Consider the following 23367-nt stretch of genomic DNA (forward strand, 5'->3'; position numbering starts at 1 on the left):
ATTCGGCATTAAAACATGAAGATACTGATTCAAAACGCTTTTAATCGATTTGGGCCAAAGAAATCCCTCATGTTATCTATCTAGTTCCATTGCATTCTCCTACTGCATTCGATTGCATAGCAAGTCATTCCACACCGTTTAGTGTTGAATGACAGCTAGTTTTATAACTGAACCATTTTTCTCTGAAGAGCAGGCGACAGCTGGACCACTGTGATTGCAGCTCACTTAGAGTCAATGTTAAAATGTTTCGTGACACATGAACTGCATGGAACTGCAGTAACATGGCATTTTAGATACTACGATTTTTATGCAGGGCTGGGCCCCACCTCACGTGCGTCGCACAGTTACTTAGGAAACATTTCACGAATGAACGTCTTATTCCCCTCTTGCCACCAGACCTCAATCTCTGTGACGTTTGGCTATGGGGTTATCTCAAAAGCACTGTTTATGGTGATATTCTAAACAATTTGGCAGAAATGAAAAATGTCCGTAACATTATGCTAAGAACTGCTGTTAAGAATGCAGTAACAGGATTTAACTTGCTCTCGGAAAATGCTGGACGCTACATTGAACATGCTTTGTAACACGTTTCGGAAACTATTAAACACATTTTAAACAGATGTTTTCATGCCTTGTTTCATTTACCAATATTGTATACAGCGCCATTTTCCCACTGGTGGTGAGTTTTTGAACTTTTTTTTTTTTTTTTTTTCTTCCCCGCGGAAAATAAATTCCCATAACCTCCTTTACACGATTCCCAAGTTTGATAACATTTGGTCCAGTAGTTTTCCTTTTATGACCATTTCAAATTGGAACTTTAATTATAACTACCATGTAAATTAAACTTTAAAAGTCTGACAGTTTGGTTCAAGTCCCAGCTTTAAAAATATATATATTTAAATATAATATTTTATATTAATCCTATTAGAAAGAATGTTTTAAGAAGCTAATTTTACTCTCGCGTTATAGATTGTATAAAAAAACATGATCTTTAATATGATTTAGATTCTTTCAGCCGATATAAGAATCGGGTTACTCAGTGGTACAGAATAAACCCTGCTGGACTGTTTTATTTCTTTGTCATTTAGCAAAAATCTTTTAATTAAAATATTTATGCTTTGGACTTTGTTCTACACTTTGTTTATAGTTAAAATGTCTAGAAAATGAAAAGCTGTCTTCAGCTGAAACGCAGTTGATGCAATTGATATTTTTAAAAAAAATTGACAAGAATGCAAAATTTATGGAAGTCTAGGAATCGAAAAGTCTTAATTTTTTTGTGTGAGCACTGAAAATAACTGTAGAAGGAAAGAAGAAAATTAGGGAGAAAAGTAAGCAAAAATTTGCAGGAAAATTTGGCTGTCAGACATACCAAGATGTTTCAAAAAGTTGGACGCTTTTGAATATACCTTCAGGATACTTCAAAGAATTTATGTGTTCAAGGAGAAAACACTTGGACGTGTACACACACCACCACCACCAAATACCATCAAATGAGCTTGTGTTAACAGAAAAGACAAAAACGATATCATTACATATTAAAGTGAAGAGCGACTGGTTGTAGACTATATGGTTGTATAAATTTAAATTACGTTAGAGAACATCATATCGTATCATAAATTGAGAATCCCATGATTTTCTCAGTCGAATTATTTGAAGATTCAGGAGTTTATCCAGAGATGTATGTGGATGTCACCTAAAGACGTTTTTTTTTCCTCCTGATGAAACAGCGGCTGAGCGATAAATCGCTGAACACTGCTAGTTCGGTCCGAGGTTCGAATCCCGCGAACGGGCTGTCTGCATGGGCGTTTTCGGGGTTTTCCCCATATGTAACGTGTATGCGAGCCAATTTCCCTTAGAAAGTCCTCCACGAAGGCATCCCTTCCCTTAGGCATAATTAAATAAACCAAAACCTCTTGATGAAACCAGACTTTCCTTTCATCTCATAACTTCAAAATGTTTAGCCTCTAAAGACTGATAAAGGCTCTGACCAAATACTTCGTGATGAACTTTCTAAGAGAAACCAGCTAGGATACACGGTACACATGAGAAAATCCACGAAAACGCCCATGTAATCAGCCCGTTTACCGGGATTTGAACTCCGGAGTGAACCACCAGTGTTCAACGATTCTCTACCGCTCGGCCGTTTGTGGGCCTTTATGAAATGGAAGGCGATAACTTTATTTAAAATGATTGTCAGAAATACCAAGATTATTTCGAAAAGTTGGATGCTTTTTAATATACTTTCAGAATGCCTAAAGAAAAAGAGCAAGAATAAAGTAGAATGCCTGAAGAAAAAGAAAAGAAAAAATAAATTTTTGCGTAAAATTTAATATTTCTACTTTTTTTTAATTTAAACTTTTTAATCTTATGATATTTGATTCTTGCGATTTCAAAAATAAAATATTTGACTAAAATATGAATAACATTTTAAGAAACCAAATGTAGGATAAAACTGTGTAAAGCAATGGGAACAATGATTAAACTGTTTAAAGCAGTGTATGCAAGTCATCCTATGTTAAAATGTCCGTTATACATCTCTCTTATTTATATATTTCTTTTCTGAACGGAATATTGAAAGGCGTGTTAACTGTGCTTTACTGTAATTTCTCTTTTAATATATGCAGTTTTCAAATGCATCATAGTCTGGGTTACAAAATATTCTTCGGAAAGAAACGCAATTCAAATAAATAAAATCAAATTCTGGAAAATTTACATTAATAAATATATTTAAAATGCTCAGTTCGAAGGAATAAATAGAAAATTTTAAAACAATTATCTGAAGATACAATGCAACACAAATAATTAAAATAAAAGTATAAAAATTTTAAAATTTCCTAAAATAATAACTATGACAAATAAATATATATAAAGAAAACTATTTGAAAAATAAATAAACGCTGCACCGTTATTGACGCAGTTTGAATAGGTAAATAGAAATTTTTAAAACAGTTATTCGAAGAAAAAAAATGCAACTTAAACAATTAAAATGAAATTCGAAAAAGAAAAAATTACTTAAAATAATAACAGTTATAATAAAAAATATATAAAGAATATTATTTGGAAAAAAGAATGATGGTGACTTTTTTTTCCTCTCACGGGAAAGGAAACAAGGTTGCCATATATTAAGACGTTCGCCAAGTGAACTATTCTTGGCGCAAACTGAACAAAAAGTGCCAACATAAATTTGTGAATTTCTCCGTAAATTTCGCTCCAAATTTTACAAAATTTCATATTTAGGCGTAATTTGAGTCGTAGAATTGAAATATGTAAAAAATTGGTATGTTATTTCAGAAAAAGTCCGATTTTGTGTCAAAATACCTATGTTAGAATAGTGCTATATATAAATCTAATATATATCCTAAGTCGCGCTTTCGAGACATGAAGAACGCAGTTTTAATTTTGTAAATCGGCCCAGTAGAACGGGAGATATAGCTCTGTCCCATTTTTCTTTTGAGCAGTGTACATGATAAAAGATAAAGTTTTAAATTATACCGGTGACTTTTAACAATCAAAAATAAGGTTCCATTTCTTTTTCTAGATACTCTTGGTTACAAAGGATAGGCGGGGATCCAGTGATATGGCAGGAAAAGACGAACAATGCTACTTTTTATATTCAAAATGTCACCTATAATTATCAAGGAACTTACCTCTGCCAAGCATCCAATGTCATCAATGGCGTCCTGAACACTTTGAAATCAGAAGAAATATTCCTCGACGTTACAGGTAGAATTTTTTTTTTTTTTTTTCCGTTGCAGCGGTTTCTCCATTTGTGCTTTCAAATTTAAAAGCAGATCAGTACTAAAATGTTCAAATTGTATTTGTTCTTTCTGTTAAAAAAATAATTGTTAATAAATTTCATAATCTACGAATGATTTTCAGTTGCAGTTTATGCATTTTTTCCTAAATTGTATTCTTAGTGAATGACTCATTACTATTCAGAACCGTTTATTATAATATCATGACATCAACATAAACCTTTAGAAATCATTGTTATTTGTAAATATTCAAACTTTTTTTACTTAATATTCAGAATGCAAGTTAGTGAAATAGTTTTGTAGGTAGATTTCTAAATCATGCCTGTCAACATTGCATATGGAAGTTCCTGCATTTCACACATGATGTACATATCATATTCGCACCAGATATTCAAGTAAATAAAGAACTATTCCTGTTCTCCTCTCCTTTAGGCACTCCCACTGTCCAGAAAAAAGTATTATTTCCAGAATAACCCAGAATTATTTTTAATACATTAATACGAGAATTAAAAGATAGTGAGTACAAGGAGATTCGAATTATAAATGGGCAGTCAGATTATCCTTACTAACCAAACTATCGAATCAACATAAAAATACTCTTTCGTTCCTACATATTACGCACTTATTGTAACCCGAAATCTGGTTAAGTCAAAACTGTAAAGTGCCGTAAACTAAGAATGAAATAAACCAAACCCCAAAATCAGCCCTTTCAGATTTTTGACGCCTCTTCTCATTTCCTCACTATTCAAAATAAAGTATACATTTTTAATGTAGAACGATATCTTAATAATATTTGCATGCAAAAATAATGGGTTAAAGTCTGTGACCTTTTACTTCCCTTTAAAAACTTGTGTTCATTGTTGTTTTACGTCAAATAAAAGTAATGTTGTGCTAAAAGCTTTTCCTCAAAATGAATGCGAAAAATTACGAAGGACTTTATCATCAAACATTTCAACAAATTATTAAATAATCTAAATTTACCAACTAACTAATTAATTTTGATGATGACTTGTTGGTAAATGTCTGTCTCCTTCTTCCACCTGTGTCTTCAATCCCCGTCAACATTCAACAACATCAATTTTAATTCTTTAGTTTCAGTATTTTCCTTACGGGGCTCTAGGATTTTCCAGTAACTAAATAAAAACTATCCTCATTTTTAAGCACCACAAGATACTGCTAAAACGGCGAGAATGTTCTTGTTTCCCATGCACCACGAACTAAAAAGGGAACACATTATGTTAATGCAGCACAGGAAAATTAAGGCAGACCTTAAGAATAATAGTAAATTGATTCAAGGGAAATCGAGGACTGTACGATGTACTTGGTGTGAAACTTTAGAATTAGTCAAACTAACAAAAACTAGATGTGGAAAGTAAAAAGGGTCATGGAATGAAAGAATTAGCTTAGAAAAGCTTGTACTATCGAAAGTGGGAGATAATAAATGTCTCCAGCATCTAGATCTCTGTTAAATTTAATTTAAGCCTTCTGTAGTTTGAAAATAACCGAAAGCCTAGAATGCTGCTAATATGTAAGTATCAGAAACAGTTGACAGTGCCTTCCAAGTGGCTTCCTGCCATTCTCTGTGAAAGGAATTTATTTTTCTGTCTCACATTGAAAAAAAAAATTGCTAAGTGCCGCTACTTGTAGCCTACCATAAAAATCTAACTTTGTGTTAAATATCTATCGACTTACGTTATTTCTTGATATGATTTAAATGAAAGCAAAAGATTTACAAAATTAGTAATGTATTGCGCCTTAAATATATTTAATAATAATAATGAAGAAACTAATGCGTGAGAAAATTATTTTTTTTCGCGCAATAAAAATAAGCCTTATCATAGTTTATGCGAAAAAAATGTTTTATCCAAAACTGTTCCACCATTATTCATTCCGGAAGAACGGGGTTCCATTGTTATTCTATTTTGAAATTATGTTTTTGTAACATGCTATGGACTTAAAGACATAATAATAGATTAAGATGTGTACTAGTGCCGAGCCAACTTGACTGCTCAATAAGGAATGTCTTTCTCGAACTGGTGATACAATAACTACAACTCCATGACGAGCTCATTATACAACAAATTGTTCTATTTCTCTTACAGAGCATGCATTATTAGGTTTCCTGTTTGCTTTCTGACAAAAGAATTCCAGCTACAGTTCGTTTGCCAATAATGTCTCATGAGTGCTCAGTAAAATATATGTCTGGACAGATTCCAGGCCAGAGGATTCGATAGATATCCTCCCTGACAAGAGGTTCTTCACTTTTTTGGTTTGATGGAGCATGGTGTTATCATGCATAAAAGAAATGCTTCGCAAATGACGTCATCTAGAAAATAAACATGGTGTTAAATAATCTCTTAACATTAGTGATCACTGATATAATACAACAACAACATTTTGGTACACTTCCATCATGCAATACCATCCTCTTTCGTGCCGTAGGAACTGTGACTTCTCAGATTGTAGGTATAAGCAACTTTCTACGGTGAACAAAACATAGTTACTGCAAAGTATATTTCGTATAAGAAAACACTGTTGCAAAAATTTTAGTTATTTTGATAATTATGTCTTGATAGTGCTACACAGACGTCTTCGGTTACATACTCCTATGTAATTTAAGCTTAATGGTCATAGTTTGGAGGAATAATCTCGTTCTATACTGCAATAGAAGCAACTTGGAAGTAGACTAGCCATTTAGCGTCGATTGACATGCCTATTACTGCTAAATATTTATTTTCTTGCACTATCGTTTGTTTTCTACAGGAAGAACTACCTCCAGTCATTTAAAAAACTGCTCACAGCCTAGAGATAACGTGTTGCTCAATTCTATCTCCATTTCAGATTTGGTGTTTATGAAACCTTCGCTCAACATTCTCATAATTCTTCTGAATATAAAATCACGGAGAGTATGTTTTTGAAATATGAGAAAAATTTCACGTTTGCAGACTTAATTTTCATCTACCGTATTTCTGACAAATATGTCTCGTCAGTGGCGATCATTTTCGCCTGCTTTTGAGCTACTTCATATCCCTAAATGGCAAGAACTACAAATTTGCGTAACCATCGATTCCTATTTTATACATATATTAATTATGAGAATCGAAAAAAAATTGATTTGTTTAGATCCGCGGCAGTAAATTAGCATAATTATGTTAATCTTTAAGTTTTGGGTATGTCTGTCCTTACATTACCACTGATAATATAAGTATATTGGAAGTTTGCTTCTGAATTGATGTAGAGGTGTATTACTAAAAGGCTTAATTGGGAAACTTCATTCTTTTCTTTGTGTCATGAGAGCAATATACCATGTCTAAGCAAGCATCGTGATAAAAATGAATAAATTTAATTGAAATGTAATAAAATACTTTTGTGAAAATTGCGGAATTGAATTTTTTCCATTATTTTCTTTCATCATAAAGAGAGAAAAATATATTTCATTTTCTTAGTAACTTAAAATTAATTTTCTTAGTACTTGCATTTAATTCTTTCTTATGCGTGATTAAAGACATAAGAATGGATATTCTTCTAAAGCCAAGGGTTCAGTTCCCACTCAAGGGAAATTACATGTGCCTTAAATTGATTTTTTTATTTTTCTAAGGTTACGTGTAGGAGAACATTTCTTCAAAATGAAATTCATTTCTGCCATTCCTCTATTTTCCTAGCTCTCTTATTTAATATTATTCCAATTTGAGCATGAAATGTAATTTTTCCTTACGTTTAGGTGAGATAATTTCAATAAGTCTTTGTAGGAGGCATAAATTCTGCGTGATTTCATTGCAAATAAGTGAAAAGCTTAAATTTTTACGTCGACGACTACGTACAAAAAATCGGAACTTTGAATAAAATTACACGTTCTTAAACGATGAATCACTCTCTTAAAACGTATTATTTTCATCTCAGTGCTTTAATGAGGTACAAAAGTTCTCATGCTTCAAAACATGCCACACCCTTTGCTTCTGCTCATAATGTAGTTTGCAAAACTCTAGATCAGCTACGTCGAAGCAAAACTGAGGCAGAAATTTCTGTGTTTTTTAGTAAAGCGTAATTATTTTACGAGAGCATGTATTTCATATTTAAGAGTCTGAAAAAATATTTTGAATGATTTATAGCAAATGGCTTTAGCTTATAACTATGTCATTATAATATTTCTCAGACCATGAAGAAACTGATTTTTTTAAATTTGATTTTAATAAAAATTTGATTTTAATAAAAGTACGCTAATAATAAAAGTAAACCATCATTGTCTCTTCCTTTACACACCAGATTTATTACGCGGTTAAAAATATTATTGAGAAGTAAGTTTTCAAATGAAGCAGATTGGAAAACCAACGGAAGAAATATCATACGAAAGAAACTGCAACTAGCTTTCGCCTTCCTTTATGTTATCAAACTTCCCACACGCTATCTTCCCTGTAAAATCTAGAAAATTTGCAGAGACATTTAATCCCATTCGTATATCGTCTTCCTCTAAGTGTGCCTTATGTTGAGTTAGAAAAAGGACGGAATAGGCAAATGAATATCTTATATTCATGGTGATAAATCGGCAAAATTTAAATTACATATTTCATATCTCAAATAGAAACAGTACAGAATAAATCTTATTGTCACTGCATTAATATAAATTTATTTCTTAAACGTATATTATACCTGTGCGACAATGCACATATCTCTGCTATACTCATGCCAAAATGTCGGTACTGAGGCAGCAGTTGCTTTACATTTGAACAGTAATACCACATTCCTGAAATTCCACCACACTAAAGCTTCGTCCATTATTGGCATCATTCCGACTTACAATGCTATTAATAAGAACAATAAATACAATGTTTCAAATTCCTTCTGAAAGCGATCGCTGCGAAATTTCCACCACAACAAAAATAAAAACCAATTTGTAACTAAGTTTACTAAATGTCTTTTGGAATATATAACTGTAACGTGGCATATAGTAATATGTAATAATATGTTTCTGTGTATGTAATGTGTAATGCTTTACAATGAAAATAATTGCTCTTTTTCTTCCGTAAAATTTTCCAAACTGTGACATGTTGTGTCTATAATACTTACATACCAAAAATTTAAAAAACTAAATAAAAAATACAGCCAGCTCATGAATGAGCATTCCACCAGCTCATTGAGTTCAGTCAATGTGTTCATGTATACACGGGTTCGTCAAATGAGTATATATACATAATTATAAAAACATATTTACTGCTCAGATACTTCAGTACTATGTAGTAAAGTACTGATTAACCATATGTGAGGCAAGAAGGCGCAGATACTTGTCCTCATTGAGTATTTCATAATCAAATATGTTGCAGTACTTTAGAGGCCCACTTGTTCCTAGTATTTTTTAAGAAATTTTTGCTCACTTTGCTGAGGAAAAAAATCAGTTTTTAAGCCCTTGAGTAGAAGTTTATTCCTCACGAAATAGTGTTTATTAGTGATTAATCGAAGATATCTGCTTTGAACAGCTTGCAGTTTTCATAAGTCTGTTTTCGTAATTGCAGCGCAAGCTGGTGAATCGGAAGTGAAATAGATGGAACAATAGAAAAGGGAAGTACTATTTTCTTGTTCAAGTCTAATTTGGAATATATGTCTGTTACTAAGGATGGTATTTCACTTTGTTAGCTTTATATCAAATGTGCTGTATAAAGTGAGTCCAATACAAACGTTCGTTCAGTGCTCTACGTATTTCGCTTGTTTTACAATTGGGACGGGTTCATTGAAAGCAGTAATAATCATTAGCTAGGACTTTTGATAGTTTATATATATTTTCCATTTTCTGCATCGGTTTTCTATGGCGAGGTAAATATGCTCTTGGATTTTGCGAATCACATGATTGATGTTAGCAGATTTAACTGTTAGTGCTGCGTCGTCTATCTATCACGAAAGCATGGAGCTGTGATTGCAGATAGTCCTCAGAAAATTGGGTATATGGAAGAGATATAATGTAGGTACTATAATACTACCCTATGATACAAAAGTTCGATAATATTGTCAGAGAAAGGGCAATTCTTACTGCAATCTTGAACCTTCTCTTCACAATAAATGAAAGTATAAATAGGATAAGTTCTCATTCCAGGTTAGTTAATTTGCATCTAAGTAAATTAATTTGCATATGAGCCTTTCATACCATCACGTGGTCGAATGCTTTCTCCACCTTCAGCATGGGGAGAATAGTATTTATCTTATAACGCGTGAAAATTATTTACCTAATAACCCAGCGAATTTTGGGATGCAAAGTAATTGGTGTGTAGTTGATAAGTTTTCTTTAAATCTAAGGAACCTCTAAACCTGTACGGGACAAAGAGGCTGAAGGAACATCTTCATTTTTTGTAGAATAATGCGCTTTAAAATTTTCCCGATTCCAAGTAATAGTCTGCTATGTCTACGAACATGGGATTTCGAGGGTCTTTTCCAGGTTTCGGGATACGAATCGCATTTGCTGTCTTTCAAATGTCCTGAAAATAAGAATGTACCAGGCACACATATATGATACTTGTGAATTTACATATCCGATGTCATGGTAGATTTCGTAGAGCAGTTTTGGTTATACAGTCAATTCCTCGTGCATTTTTAATTCTAAGTCTCTTGACGGTGTCTGAAATTTTAGCAAGAGTAGCTAAGTCCCGGACATTTCTCACTGGTCGAGCTTTCCCCAATCGCGTACACGCAAGAGAGTTTGAAATTAAAAATCACTGTCTATTTGTCAAGAGTTCGGTACGAATTAAGTTTTGAGATGTGATGCAAAAATGTTGCAAAAGTCTTCATTTGAAATCGCTATTTTTCTAAAACAAGAAAATGATCGATTCCGTGAACAGGAGGTTTTCAAAATTTTGACAAGGGACCGGAAAGAACCATCTCTATCAAGACTGAGCATTTTGTCACTCCAAATGTCCTCCTTGTGTTGTCTGATGAGTTTTTAATATCTCTATTTAGACGGTTGATCGTAATCTTGATACTTTGATGACACATTAGATGATAACGTTACCGGCTCCGCTATCGGAAGAGATAGCTAATACTGGATGGAAGGTTAAAGATTTGTTCATGGTTTAAAATCTTTCCAGTTGATTCTTCAGTCACATTAAGGGCAATTGAAATAATTGTATACAGAGCAATATTGAAAATAGCAGACTGTTCCAAACTGCATGGTCTGTAAACATATTATTCACTGGGATATGAATAACCACAGGGGGATTCAGTATGTAGTTGTACAGAGTTTTTCCGTTTTCGTTACTTCTTTGGCAGTTCTAGGTCACGAAGATTAGCGTTAATGGTTAGAATGTCTGAGGATAAGATCGAATTAAGAATACTGTAACTCAGTCTATTTTTGTCTGGGTCGTAAATTGCACTAAAGTAAATATTTTAAAAAATAAGCAGCGAAACAGAAACAGTTACAAGTTTATATCCATGCTGTTGTTTTGGGTTTTATACATCATCTGGCGATAAACCCACCAAACGTGACAATTAATCCCTGGTCTCCGGTAAAACTGAAGAATATAAAAAGAACCCCTGACGTCATTATAATACATAATTTTTTAAAGCAACATGAATTGAAGTTCTTTACTACAGAATTTTCTTTCCAACTCAAGTAAGAAACATTTGCTAACAAAAATAAAAAGACAAAAAAAAAAAAAAAAAAAAAAAACTAAAAAAAAGTAACAAAACAAAGTTTTGATCTTGCCGGCATTATCTGACTGTTCTCAAACCCTCGCAGAGCGAGAGGAAAGGAAAATCCTCCCGAAAGACAACCGAGCTAGTGAGCTTAAAAAAATAATAAATAAATAAAGCTAAAAACAAAGATAGAGCACAAATAAAATAAATACAGCACGGTCATCGCATCTCTAATATTGCTTCTGCTACTGTGTCTCTCTGTCTCATCTGTACTGTACAAAAGTGGAAGCAAAAGAAAGATTCGCAACACAGAAAACACATAAAACTGAATCACTGTGGAAGATTTTTATGGACTATCCGATCGATTAGAAGAACGTTGGAAGTCTCTAAAAATCCGGAGAAAGTCTTATCACAATAAATGCGAAGACACCAAATTTTGTTTCTTGGTTACTTCTACTTTCTTTGCTTTCTTGCTTTGGTTGACTCTCGAAAATCGTCCTTGGTAAGCAGACAAAAAGGTCACGAAATTTGAGTCTAAATGCAGTTACAGTATCAAATATATCAAGGTCTTAATTTCCATACTTCGATTCAATTTCTAAAAGTCTTCGCAAATAATAGAATAATAGAAATCATAGAACAGTAATAACTACTTCAGTCTACTTTCTTGGATAAAATTCATAAAATTTATGAACACAAACTTAATACGACTTAAATCATACTACGTTTTAAGTTGGATAGTTAAAATAAAACTTTTTTCAACTAATTTATGTATTCAATTAATTACATCAATAATCGCAAAGATTTTGTTTTACATTTTCTTGTCAACTCCAGCACATAAGTCGTATACCCATCCTTTGCATTTTAGACTCTGAATCATCTCTTCGCTTCTTCTTCACAAATAATTACAGGGCGACGAATGCGATGTAAAACAGTATGACTGATTATGAGGAAACCCGTTCTGCTGGAAGCGTTGATGAGAAGTAAGCATGACATTACGCCTAATATTTAAACGTACGACGTAAGCAATGATACGACTTGCGCAGCCTTACCATATTAGGTGTATTTACATTGCAATATTTTCCCATGCTTGAAAACTATATTTCTTCTCATTAAATTCTGTATTTCATGGGTATAATGTTTCTTTAGTTTTCTGAAAAAGATACTTAGGTTCCGTTAGATCATGGATAATTGAATCAGTGTATATAGTATCACGACTATTCTATGTATTTGTATCACTTCAAAATTTTTCTGAAGGCAACTATCAAAGTTTTTCCCTTTAATCTGGTATTAATTATGTTTAGACTGCAAACCTCATACGTACTATATTATAAAAGGATAATTTTCGTCTTCTAATTTGAAATGTAGGACATAATTGATGTTTGAAAAGCAGCGTTTTCATTATCTACTGTGCTTCAAATTCGGTAGATTTAAAACTTTATTACGGGTGGTTCAAATCGTTTTAAATTCCTTGCTAAAAGTTATTCACAATTTTTAGGACTCTAATTTTCCATTTACAGCAAAATATTTTCACTCTCATCCCCAGAGTGAATCCTAAAATAGTACATCCAAAGTAAGCAAAGATCATGAAGTCGGACAGTGTTGTAAATCTGCTTGATATATTTCACATTAATCTTTAATTCAAGCTGTAAAATAGAACTTTGGGGTTATACTTTTACTGTAACTCTGCGAACTATTAAAATTTAAAACTCTAATATATTTAGATTGTAAATGTCAGCAAATTTAATTCATGAATAATTGATTAATGATAGCACATAAAAATTATAATGGTTAATATATATTCAGGAAAGGAAATTAATTAATGGTTAATTAATTTAATGAAAATTATCAGGAGCATTAACTCAGTAAGAAAAAAAAAGCTAAGTTGATAATAAACTTAAATTTTCAAGATAAATTAAATTTAGCAGAAGCGAAAAATTGCTTTCAGATCGATAGGTGGTCTGTTTAATTAATTATTTGAAAAGGTTAAGTTAGTAAATAACTACTTTTAACTTTTTCAGTGCCGTAGGTCATTAAGGAAATCCGGTTGGAAAGTGCTAAGGGATGCATTAATCGTGCTTCTTTTATCGCACATCGATAAGTTCCAAATTGCACCTTTCATTTCAAGGAAGAAGTGCTATGTGATCCAATGACACTGCTTATCTCTGTAAAGAGTAGTTACACCCCTATTGAATAAATTCATTTAGTTATTTAATTAACTTGATTTATCAATCAATAAATCACCATGAAAATGTAACTAGCCACCTAAACTAAAAACTAATTTCGACTTACAAAATGTAATTTATTTATTTATTTATTTATTTATTTATTTATTTATTTTTTGTACAAAATGTAAAACCGAAGTGGTAAACAAAAGATAAAAATAAAGCAGAAGCAGAATTTAGTATATAACTAACATTAGAACACGAATAAATCTTGAATAATTTAGGTTGATTGTCTAATTTTGAATATGACAAAGGCTTTGGAGGCTATGAGCCAAAGGAAAGGCATGCCTTTGTGAAGGACTTTCTAAGAGAAACTGTGTTCGCGTTAAACATGAGCAGGCAAAAAAAAAAATCCATCCACATAAAAAAAGCCATCCCATTCTGCGTGGGTTCTAACCGAGGACGAACTCCCTGTATTTAACCCCTCGAACACTAGTAGGGCCGCTTCATTAATTTAAAGTAGTCAATAAAGTTTCAAATTAGTTTATTAAAGTGAAGTGTTTAATGATGTGAGTTCCCTTCACACAATATGATATTTAAAAATGTCTAAATATAGAAATCAACGAGGTTAGGTAAAGGAATCAGGAAAGGAGAATAGGTAAGATAGCAAAAATAAACGAAAAATGAACAAAATTATGTAAACATAAAAATGTAGGATACTTACATTTGTACGTTTTTACATTTTTTTGCTTTAACGATTTTACGTTTTGATTTTGTTAAAGTTTTACGACTTTACATTTTTACTTTTTATATTTGTACATGCATTTTCATAGTTGTCAAACTGACCCTGCGTTAAAGAAACTCCCATTATTAAATGCTGTTGCGAATTTTGTATAACGTAACGTAAACAGCCTCAAGAAATTTCAAGCCTTGCGGGAAAAATAAGATTACAGGGCAAGTCTATTTAAGGTAGAGGTCAATGGCTACCTCGCTAAATAGACGAAAGATAACGCAAAGCTGGCGATGGTTTTATAGACTTGTCACCAAATTCTGGCGAAAGGTCGCGAAACGTCCACACAATTGGTAACATCTTGGTTCGGTCCCTGTATAAGTGTAATTGGTACTGTAATTGAATAACTGCACTTGGTTCTTATAACTATAATAGTATCCGACCATTACATGTAACTTTAATCGTATATGCTTTCCAGTGATTTCGAGAAATAGAAGGTATTTGAAGTTCCTCTGCTGCCAATACCTTCTATAAGACCGGAGAAAGTTCCGGTCTTCTACATTCTACAAGACCGGAGAAAGCATCAGTTCTCAGGTTTTAGTTTAGCGTTGACTTTGGAATACTGAGAGACCTCCACTCTTTAGATGGGCTTTTCATAGCATTGTGTTTAACGTTCTCGGTAATTTGAAGTAGTACCTACTGACTGTGTTATATTGAAAAACGTTGTACGAGTACTTTCGTTTAGAGTTTCAGAACTTTAAAGGGTGCCTTTTGGAAAAATAAAATTTATCAAGCTATCATCGGTTCCATGTACAGGGTGTTTTATAGATCATGCTACAAACTTGGAGGGGGGGTGGAACGTACTAAAACATGCAATTTTTCATAGGAATGTAGGGTCTAAAGTGACGGGTTAAGGCAGAAACAGGAAAAAATGACATGAGAGGAAAATGCGTTTATGTACAAAATCAACGCTTCTTTGTAGTGCTTCTTTGTCAAGTGCTTCTTTGTAGTAATATAGTATTCACAATAAATGTTCACAATTGCGACCACCAGCAGTAATACATGCTTGTTAACGTCGCAGAAGGGATTGACGAACATTTTGAAAAACGACAGGCATTTCGCGCACGCTTGCAGCCGCAATGGATAGTCGTGCAACGAGGACCTGCAGTGAGTCAACGGGAGTCTCGTAAATAATGCTCTTCAGATGGCTCTATAAAAAAATCCAAGCTGAATAAATCTGGTGAACGGGGTGGCCATCGAACGGGTCCACCACGGCCAATCCATCGGCCCAGAAATGCCCCATCCAAGTAATTACGGACCCGCACTTGGTTATGGGCTGGTGCACCATCATCCTGGAACCATATGCAATCACAAACGACAGCCGGAACATCCTGCAGCAATTCCGGTAGCACCTCTTTCAGAAAAATATGATAACATAACCCATTTGTACGTGCAGATGAGAGGTATGGGCCTATGAGGTAGTCGTTAGCAATACCCACCCACACATTCACGGAGGAGCGAGTTTGGAATGCATGTGGGCGTGTGTCGTGTGGATTATGAGTTGCCCACACGTGCATGTTATGGCTGTTGAAGATGCTGTCCTGTGAGAAAGTTGCCTCATCCGTGAATAGCACATCCGATGGTAAATCCGCCTGCGCCGCACACTGCTGCAGGAACCAATGACAGAAATGAACTTTAAGAGGGTAATCTGTTTCTTGCAAGGCTTGGTCTCTCTGCAAATGGTATGGGTGCAAACCATTTTCATGCAATACTCTCCACAAGGTGGAAAGACTCAGCTGCAGACGACGTGCAGTAGCTCTTGTACTGAGGTGATTCGTGCACAATGTTCAAGATGGGTTCTTCAATGCACTTCTTCCACTCCTAGTGTCAGAGATGGCTTCAAAGGACCTGTTTTCAGACAGAGACCGATGCAACCTCTCAAACATTGTGTGCTTCGGCATACGCCTGTTCGGAAACTGTTCCTGGTATAACCGTAGCGCTGCTCTGCCGTTCCCATTAGCAGAACCGTACATGAGATGCATGTCAGCATTTTCTCTGTGCGTAAACTCACCCATTACGCTCGACATCAGAGTTGCGAATGATTCTCTGATGCATCGGATCGTAGTTAGGCCGGCTCACTACCGCCCTCTACCGCTGCACTGCCAGCCAATCACAGCTGCAGTTCCTATTACTGTTAGTGTTCTCTTTTTTGAACATTAATTGTGAATACTATATTACTACAAAGAAGCATTTTACGTTGATTTTGTACATAAACGCATTTTCCTCTCGTGTCGTTTCTTTCCGTTTCTGTCTTAACCCATCAACTTTAGACTCTACATTCCTACACAAAAAATGCGTGCTTTAGTACGCTCCACCACCCCGCCAAGTTTTCCCATGATCTATGAAACACCCTGTATATTCAATCCATTACAAACGCATACGCAGGCAGCAATACTTTCTTTTGCTTAAATAAACATATTTAAATGTGTGCCTATATTAAAAGTTTTAATATTTTGATAATCTTTAATACATATTTTTTATTATTTATATTCTTATAACAAAAAAGGCAAACAATTTTTATTATCTTTTCGGATAAGCCAGAACTCGATACATTAATGTACAACAGAAACGAATTGGCAAAAGAAATAACAAGATATAAACCTGATTCATCAGAATAATTAAAGAATTAAAAATAAAACAATATAAACAAACAATAAAGCAAAATTCTCGAAGCATCTCTTCAGGAATAGGTTTTATGAAATAACACAATAGTTATGATTCTGAAATAGGTAATGAATAATGTATTAATGCCAAAAATTAAATTAAATTCAAAGCAATAAATTTCTAACTTCTGTATTTAAATAAATTAATTGTTCATTAATGTAGACATTAACTATCTGTTCATTAACGTAGTCCATTTTTTATTATTTTATTACATATATATGCTACAACACCCGTTTTAAGATGGTTTAGTTAATGCGTGTGTGTATGATTATAGCAAAGCAACGAGGTCTATCTGATTAAGGGAAAGAAGCCTTCGAGGCAGGACATTTAAAGAGTAAATGGTTCATATTAACGATATACAAGGTGAAAAATCGCAAAAAAATATCCCTGGAGCCAATTCGTTCGCTCAATTTTGAATTCCGGTCGAGGTCGACCTACCAGTAGTTATCGTCTTCACCACTCGGCCACTTGTGTGACAACACTGAAAAGAAAATTATCAGCAAGTATTTAAATGAATTGATTTTTTTCTCTGGCAAGGCAACCAGTTCATACACCTTCTTGTTTACGTTCGTGATCCATATCACTTCTCTTCATTGTGAGCCAGGCATTTCATCACTGGATGAAATTCACCCAGACTGAACTTGTCGCTAGCGAAGTCGCATCCAACTCACTTGTTTGCTATGTCGCTGCAGTAATTACTGTTCGCCATTATGTGAGGATATAGTTATTATACGTAGTTTTACGGTTACTTAATCCGAAAATAAATATTTAATGCTAATTATGGTTTAAAAATCTTATATTAGCATGATTTAATCTAACAAAAACAACATATTTTTGTATGCGTAGAACTTGCCTTCTTATTTTCATTATACAGTGCGTTTAGTGCCGGCTTGATTTATAGCGCCGTCATAAAAGTAGAAACTAAGCTGAAATTAGGGTTATCTGGAATCTTTTTAAAGTTATAAAACTTATCTGTAAGATTTTTAAAATTTTTTAACGATTTATCTCTAAGGATAATGTCTGTGTTTTCAGATATTTAATAAATTTTTAACGGGGAGTTATTTGTATTAAGAATACAAAATTCAATACGTTCTTGAATCATATATGCCCAAACTACTACTATTTAACTACGCGTATACTTACTTTATGAAATTTCTTATGCATATTGGATTTAACTCATAAATATGTCACTAGCATTATATTAAAATTAAAGCTTTAAATAATATAGTATCAGAGCTTACTAGTTTCTAACATGGTTTCACAGAAAAAATGTCATCTACATTTTCAGCAAGAGATCTCGGATAAAAGCGCAAGTGATACAAAAAGGTATTTCCTTGTAGATTTTCATATATTAAGCATTAATCAATTTTAAGCAAACTTTAAATTGTCTCCGTTTCTGACTAAGCAGGACAAATTCAAATTCTAAAGGGTGATTTATACCTGCTCCTGAATGCAGCTGCGTAGCGCGTGATTGAGTTGTCCGTCAAACTCTTCTTGTCTGCTTTCGTCGTGTCTAGCAAAGGAATATGTTCCAGGTATTAAAAGTATTTGTGCTCTTAACCACCATTGTTTTCTGAATTTTTACGGTATGTAACACAATTTCTGATTTTTCAAAATTTCCTCTTCAATTAAAATTTTTAATTATATAAAATTTTTCTTTCATTAGTCTTTAATATTTTAATTTCTTTCTTTTGCTGTGAGGCTACACTTTATTTATGTATTTGTTATGTGAGTGCTATAATTCTGTAAGCCTCTTAGTGTATACATTAACCCAAAGTTAAATAGAGGTACTCCCGCTTTCGCCAATAGTAAGAAAATAATACTGAAACCAAGTCAAAGGGTAGAAATTTCTAGAAATGCTTTCGCTTACTTTCATTGCGCATTTTGATAATCCAATGATGATTCAAATCTGGGATAGCATCTTAATGTGAAGACATTCATTTATATTAATATAATTTCAATCTTCATTTACAAGAATATAATGTAACTTACGTACATTAATCTAAAATTTATTACTGGAAAAAAAAACAGAATATCCCTTGAAGTGAATGTGTGTTTTACAACCTCCCTGAATAGATAAGGAAACATATCATAAAATGTTAATTGATTCGTATATAATATGACAAATTAATTGTTGCTAACTGTCTACTGTTTCATTGTTCGACTAAAAATGAAAACGAAAATGCATTATTCGCCATTTTATATCTCTAGCATTCGCAGGAATGCAACCCTTAGCAAACTAACCGTTAACTCGAACATCTCGATCAGTTTCTCCCAGTTTTGCAATTCCAAGCTTTCCTTTCCCAATCCGCCAATAAGAATATCCCCGTGCTTGTTAGCGAGAGCCGTGGAGTAGAAGGTTCAAAAGGTTTAATCTTTGTCAGTAATCTTTAATTATACTTTCCCGAAGCATTGCCCTTCCTATTACAAAGCGGCATGGCGTTTGAAAATTAGATCATTATTTAGTTTTAATTAAAACTCCGGACCTTTCGCTTAAAACTTCTTAATTAGCACTTAATCACGAGGCCGACCCGAAGATTGTTCGCAGGACATAAAACTCAAACGGAGAGGATATCTTGTCGTTAAAAGTTTTAAAGTGATCTGCACAAACTTGTCATAAAATGTTTCGAGCCAATCAATTAGCGAGACCCGAAATCGTGTCGGAAATATTATTTTTGGTGAGTTCTTAGATTTTACGACTGTCGAAAGCTAGTTTATACGCAAAGACCGTCGTATTTTAATGTGCGTAGATTTTTTTGCCTCTTACTTTCTCAGTGCTTGTAGTTATCTTATCAAGTTACTCCAGTTTGGTAACGATGATTGTCGATGAATAATTGATAGTAAGTTACTAAAGCTCATCTCTTATTTTTTCGCACTCAGAACTGAATTTCAGAAGCTGATAAGAATTTAAAGTAGGAACAAATTTTATGTGCGTCTTACTTTGAGTGGCAATTCAGTTACGTCTAGACAATTTTGAAGCACAATTGAGTTATCTCCAGAATTCTGAAGCATGGCATAAAATCTAGTTCAAACAATATATTAAAATTTATGCCTTGTTAGGTGGAATAAATTATTTTAATAAGAATTTCAATAATGAGTTTATCTAACTTCGAATTTATGACAAATATGAGATAGGAAAATTTTGGATTAATAAATTTCATTCACATTTAATTGATTCTTTTGATTTATTCGACTTTTTCCGTTAAATTAATGTAGTTAAACTAATGTTACATTAGTTAGTAGCTAATAAATACCCTGTTAACTTTTATATGTAATAACATAACTTTTAATTCAAACACTACATACATTTTTAGTTCATTGCAGATAAAACTGCACTGTATAAATATCTTAGCCGCATAGTCTTATCAGCGTTTCATACAATGATTAAAACTCCAAAATTAGGTAGTGCATCTACAGCACACTAATGTTGAATTCTTCCATACATGGTGTTCGTAGAGTATTGTATCACAATCCACACCTTTCCAGATGCACTTTGTTTCCCCAGTTTTCTGTTAAACTGCTCTATTGCGTCTCAGCTTTGCATTCTTTTCTGGTCTCCTTTCACTGAATGCGTTCTGCTATTTTTAGTCCAAATTGTTGCAATTTGCTCAGAAGGTCTATTAATTTCGTTTTGGCATTTTGCTTTGATTCACTTTCTACGTTATTTCCCTTTTCAAATTGCTGCGAGCAAATATTATCGAATCTGCATAAATGTAATTCATTTTTTAAGAGCTTTATGTTCATTGAAATATTGTGTTTCTTTGAAAAATGCTATCATGAGTTTCTGAGACTTAATAATCAAAGGTACGCTTCAAACATAGCAGCAAATATTTTTTTACTTCTGAAGTTTAATAGCGCAAATTTTAACTACTTTTCTTTTTTTGGGTCAAGTTATTTAAAAGATTTCCTAATTTTAAACATTGTCTAATGTTAAGAATAATTGAGAAGAAATAAAAATTGCATTTTTGAATTGTAAGATAAATGTAAACTAAACGGTTTCATTTACATTTTAGCTTTAATTAATTTCTTAATTAAATGAGAATAATATTATAAATAGTTTATTTAGTTATTTTAGTTGAAGTTTATTAAACACTGATGTTTACCCTAAGCAAAGAATGACATTATTTAATGTCTAGGGAATTTCTTATTAGTTTACTAAGGAACAATAAATCCTTTTTAAAATTTAAATTTTAACATATTTTTATAAAGTTCATTTTTATATCAAAATCGGTGAACAAGTATTTTCTGAAATTTTAATATTTAGTACATTTTTCATAGATATTTCGAGAGAATTGGTAATTAATATTAAATGTTTAAATCTTTTATTAATGATTTTTTTCTAAGAAAGTCTAAGAAACTTTTTCTCTCATTTACAGTTATTATTATTTTTTTTTTCTGTTTTCGGATTCGTGCTGTTGCTTACGATAACATTTGAATACCTTCAAAATGCAAGAATTCGTCACTCAGCAAATGGATTATCACTGTTAAGTGCTAGGACAGACGAAAAAAAGTAAACTCTGTGGCAAAGTGTTTCCTCCAACTTGTGAACTCTCTTCCAAGAGTTTCAGTATAAAATTTTCCCTGTTTGTACAAAATTCTTGAACAAAATATTTATTACCAGCTTTTATATTCGATTTTAGTAATACCTAAATACATAGCAAACTTTAGCTTGATAGGGATATCAAAGGAAAACCTCGAGACCTTTATTAGACATGTCTTTCTTCTTCAGAAACACATAATCTGCTCAAACGTATTGATGAGCGGTTCCTTGTATTAAATTATACGCATTTTGTGCTGCATTTAATTTAAACTTATTTCTTCGAATTTCATGAGATACATTTCTCATTCAAATAATTCAGTTCTCACTTTGCGGAAAGGCAAATATACATAAAACTTTACATAAATTTCAAAATAACTTCATTAAAAATTTAAAAATGTAGAAAAAGGTGAAACACCAAATACAGTTAAAAATAAATTTAAAAAAATTTTAAAATTAGAGTTTCTACGCAAAAACAAGCAATTCGGACAGCGGCAAGAAGAAAGATTTTTCGATGCACAAAACGGAAAGTTTACTTTTGGTGCCACTCGGCAAAAAATATACTAAAGGTGCAGAAGCTGACTTAACTCACTACTCTGCTAAATTTCAAATGTAAACAAATATGGCTGCTATAATAAATAAATTAAGCTTAGCGGCACTTAAACAACGTTTAAATTGTTGATAGTTCTATAACTATTGCATGCAGATTACCTAAAGGCATAAAAACCTTAACCTGTTAAACTGAGCTAACAGCGCTCTGAGACTACTCTTTTTTGAGTTATGCGAGATACATACGTACGTACGTACAATGCGCAAAAAAAAATGTATCTGACGTGTACACCGCATGACTTCCTTGTACGGAATATTAAATTATACTTAGTTTTCCTGCATTTCATTTAAGCATGTTGAATCAGTGAATTTTGAATTAAATTTACTTCGCCAATAGCGCATAAACCGCAATAGAATAAATGCACTCTTTAAAGTTCACTACATTTATCTGCCATAGCTACAATTCGGCACTAGGTTCATTTAACAGCATTACATCTCATTCATTTTATAACTCAGAGTGCACAGCAATTATATTTTCTGAAGAATTACCACATGTTCTATTAAAATACTGTAATAAATCTAAAACGATGTATAAAAGAAATTAAACAAATAAAAAAGAAACAGTTTTTTACAGATGATACAGTGTCGCTTACCTAATGCGCATGCGCTACTAATTAATTCAGATTTCTTTTCGCGGCAAGGAAAAATACGTAAACATTCAAAATATTTTTCTTAAAATTTCTAAGATCTAGAAAATCCTAAAAATTAAGTACAGTTAAAACAATTTAAAAAACAGTTTTTACAGTTAAAATTATAGTTTCTACGCAAAAACAAGCTGACAACTTAAATGATAATTCCAGAATGACTTAAGTATAATTTAATTCGCAATAATAAAAGAAGACGTTACTTCGGTGTTGCGAAGCTTAATTTCTCTAGATTGACAATAAATCCACTATTCTGCTAAGTTTCAAATGTAAGCAAATATGGCTGCCATGCTAAACAAAAATTAGGCTTAGCCTCACTTAAAAAAACTTTTAAATTGTTGATAGTTCTAAAATTATTGCATGCAGGTTAAGTAAAGGCATAAAAACTTTAACCTAAAAATAAGAACAATATAATTCAATCATTTTCAAAGCAAGCAATGCACAATTTACAAACACATAAGAATAAAGAAACTGAGTTCACTGAACAGAGTAATAGAATGGATATATTTATATACTTTTGGTGCTACCGATTGCAACCAAAATTGAAGATGTACATCTAGATCAGATTCCTTCTTTTTTATAACAGTCCTAT

The 23367-nt window shown here is 32.8% G+C and overlaps 1 protein-coding gene across 7 annotated transcripts in view; it reads left to right on the forward strand.

The window, feature by feature from the left end:
- Positions 1 to 23367, forward strand: part of LOC118196169 (irregular chiasm C-roughest protein-like) — a 396134-nt gene that overhangs the window by 331754 nt on the left and 41013 nt on the right. For all 7 annotated transcript variants that reach the window (XR_015042598.1, XR_015042596.1, XR_015042597.1 and 4 more), the window contains exon 6: positions 3539 to 3723. Coding sequence is in view for 4 of the 7 variants with exons in the window: in XM_085821918.1 (XP_085678044.1) it covers positions 3539 to 3723 (185 nt within the window). In the remaining 3 variants the exon portion in view is untranslated. The remainder of the gene's footprint in view (positions 1 to 3538; positions 3724 to 23367) is intronic.

The sequence above is a fragment of the Stegodyphus dumicola genome, chromosome 8 (genome assembly GCF_044657685.1).
Source record: "Stegodyphus dumicola isolate Sdum_Otavi_A_Nest chromosome 8, ASM4465768v1".
NCBI classification, from domain to species: Eukaryota; Metazoa; Arthropoda; class Arachnida; order Araneae; family Eresidae; genus Stegodyphus; species Stegodyphus dumicola.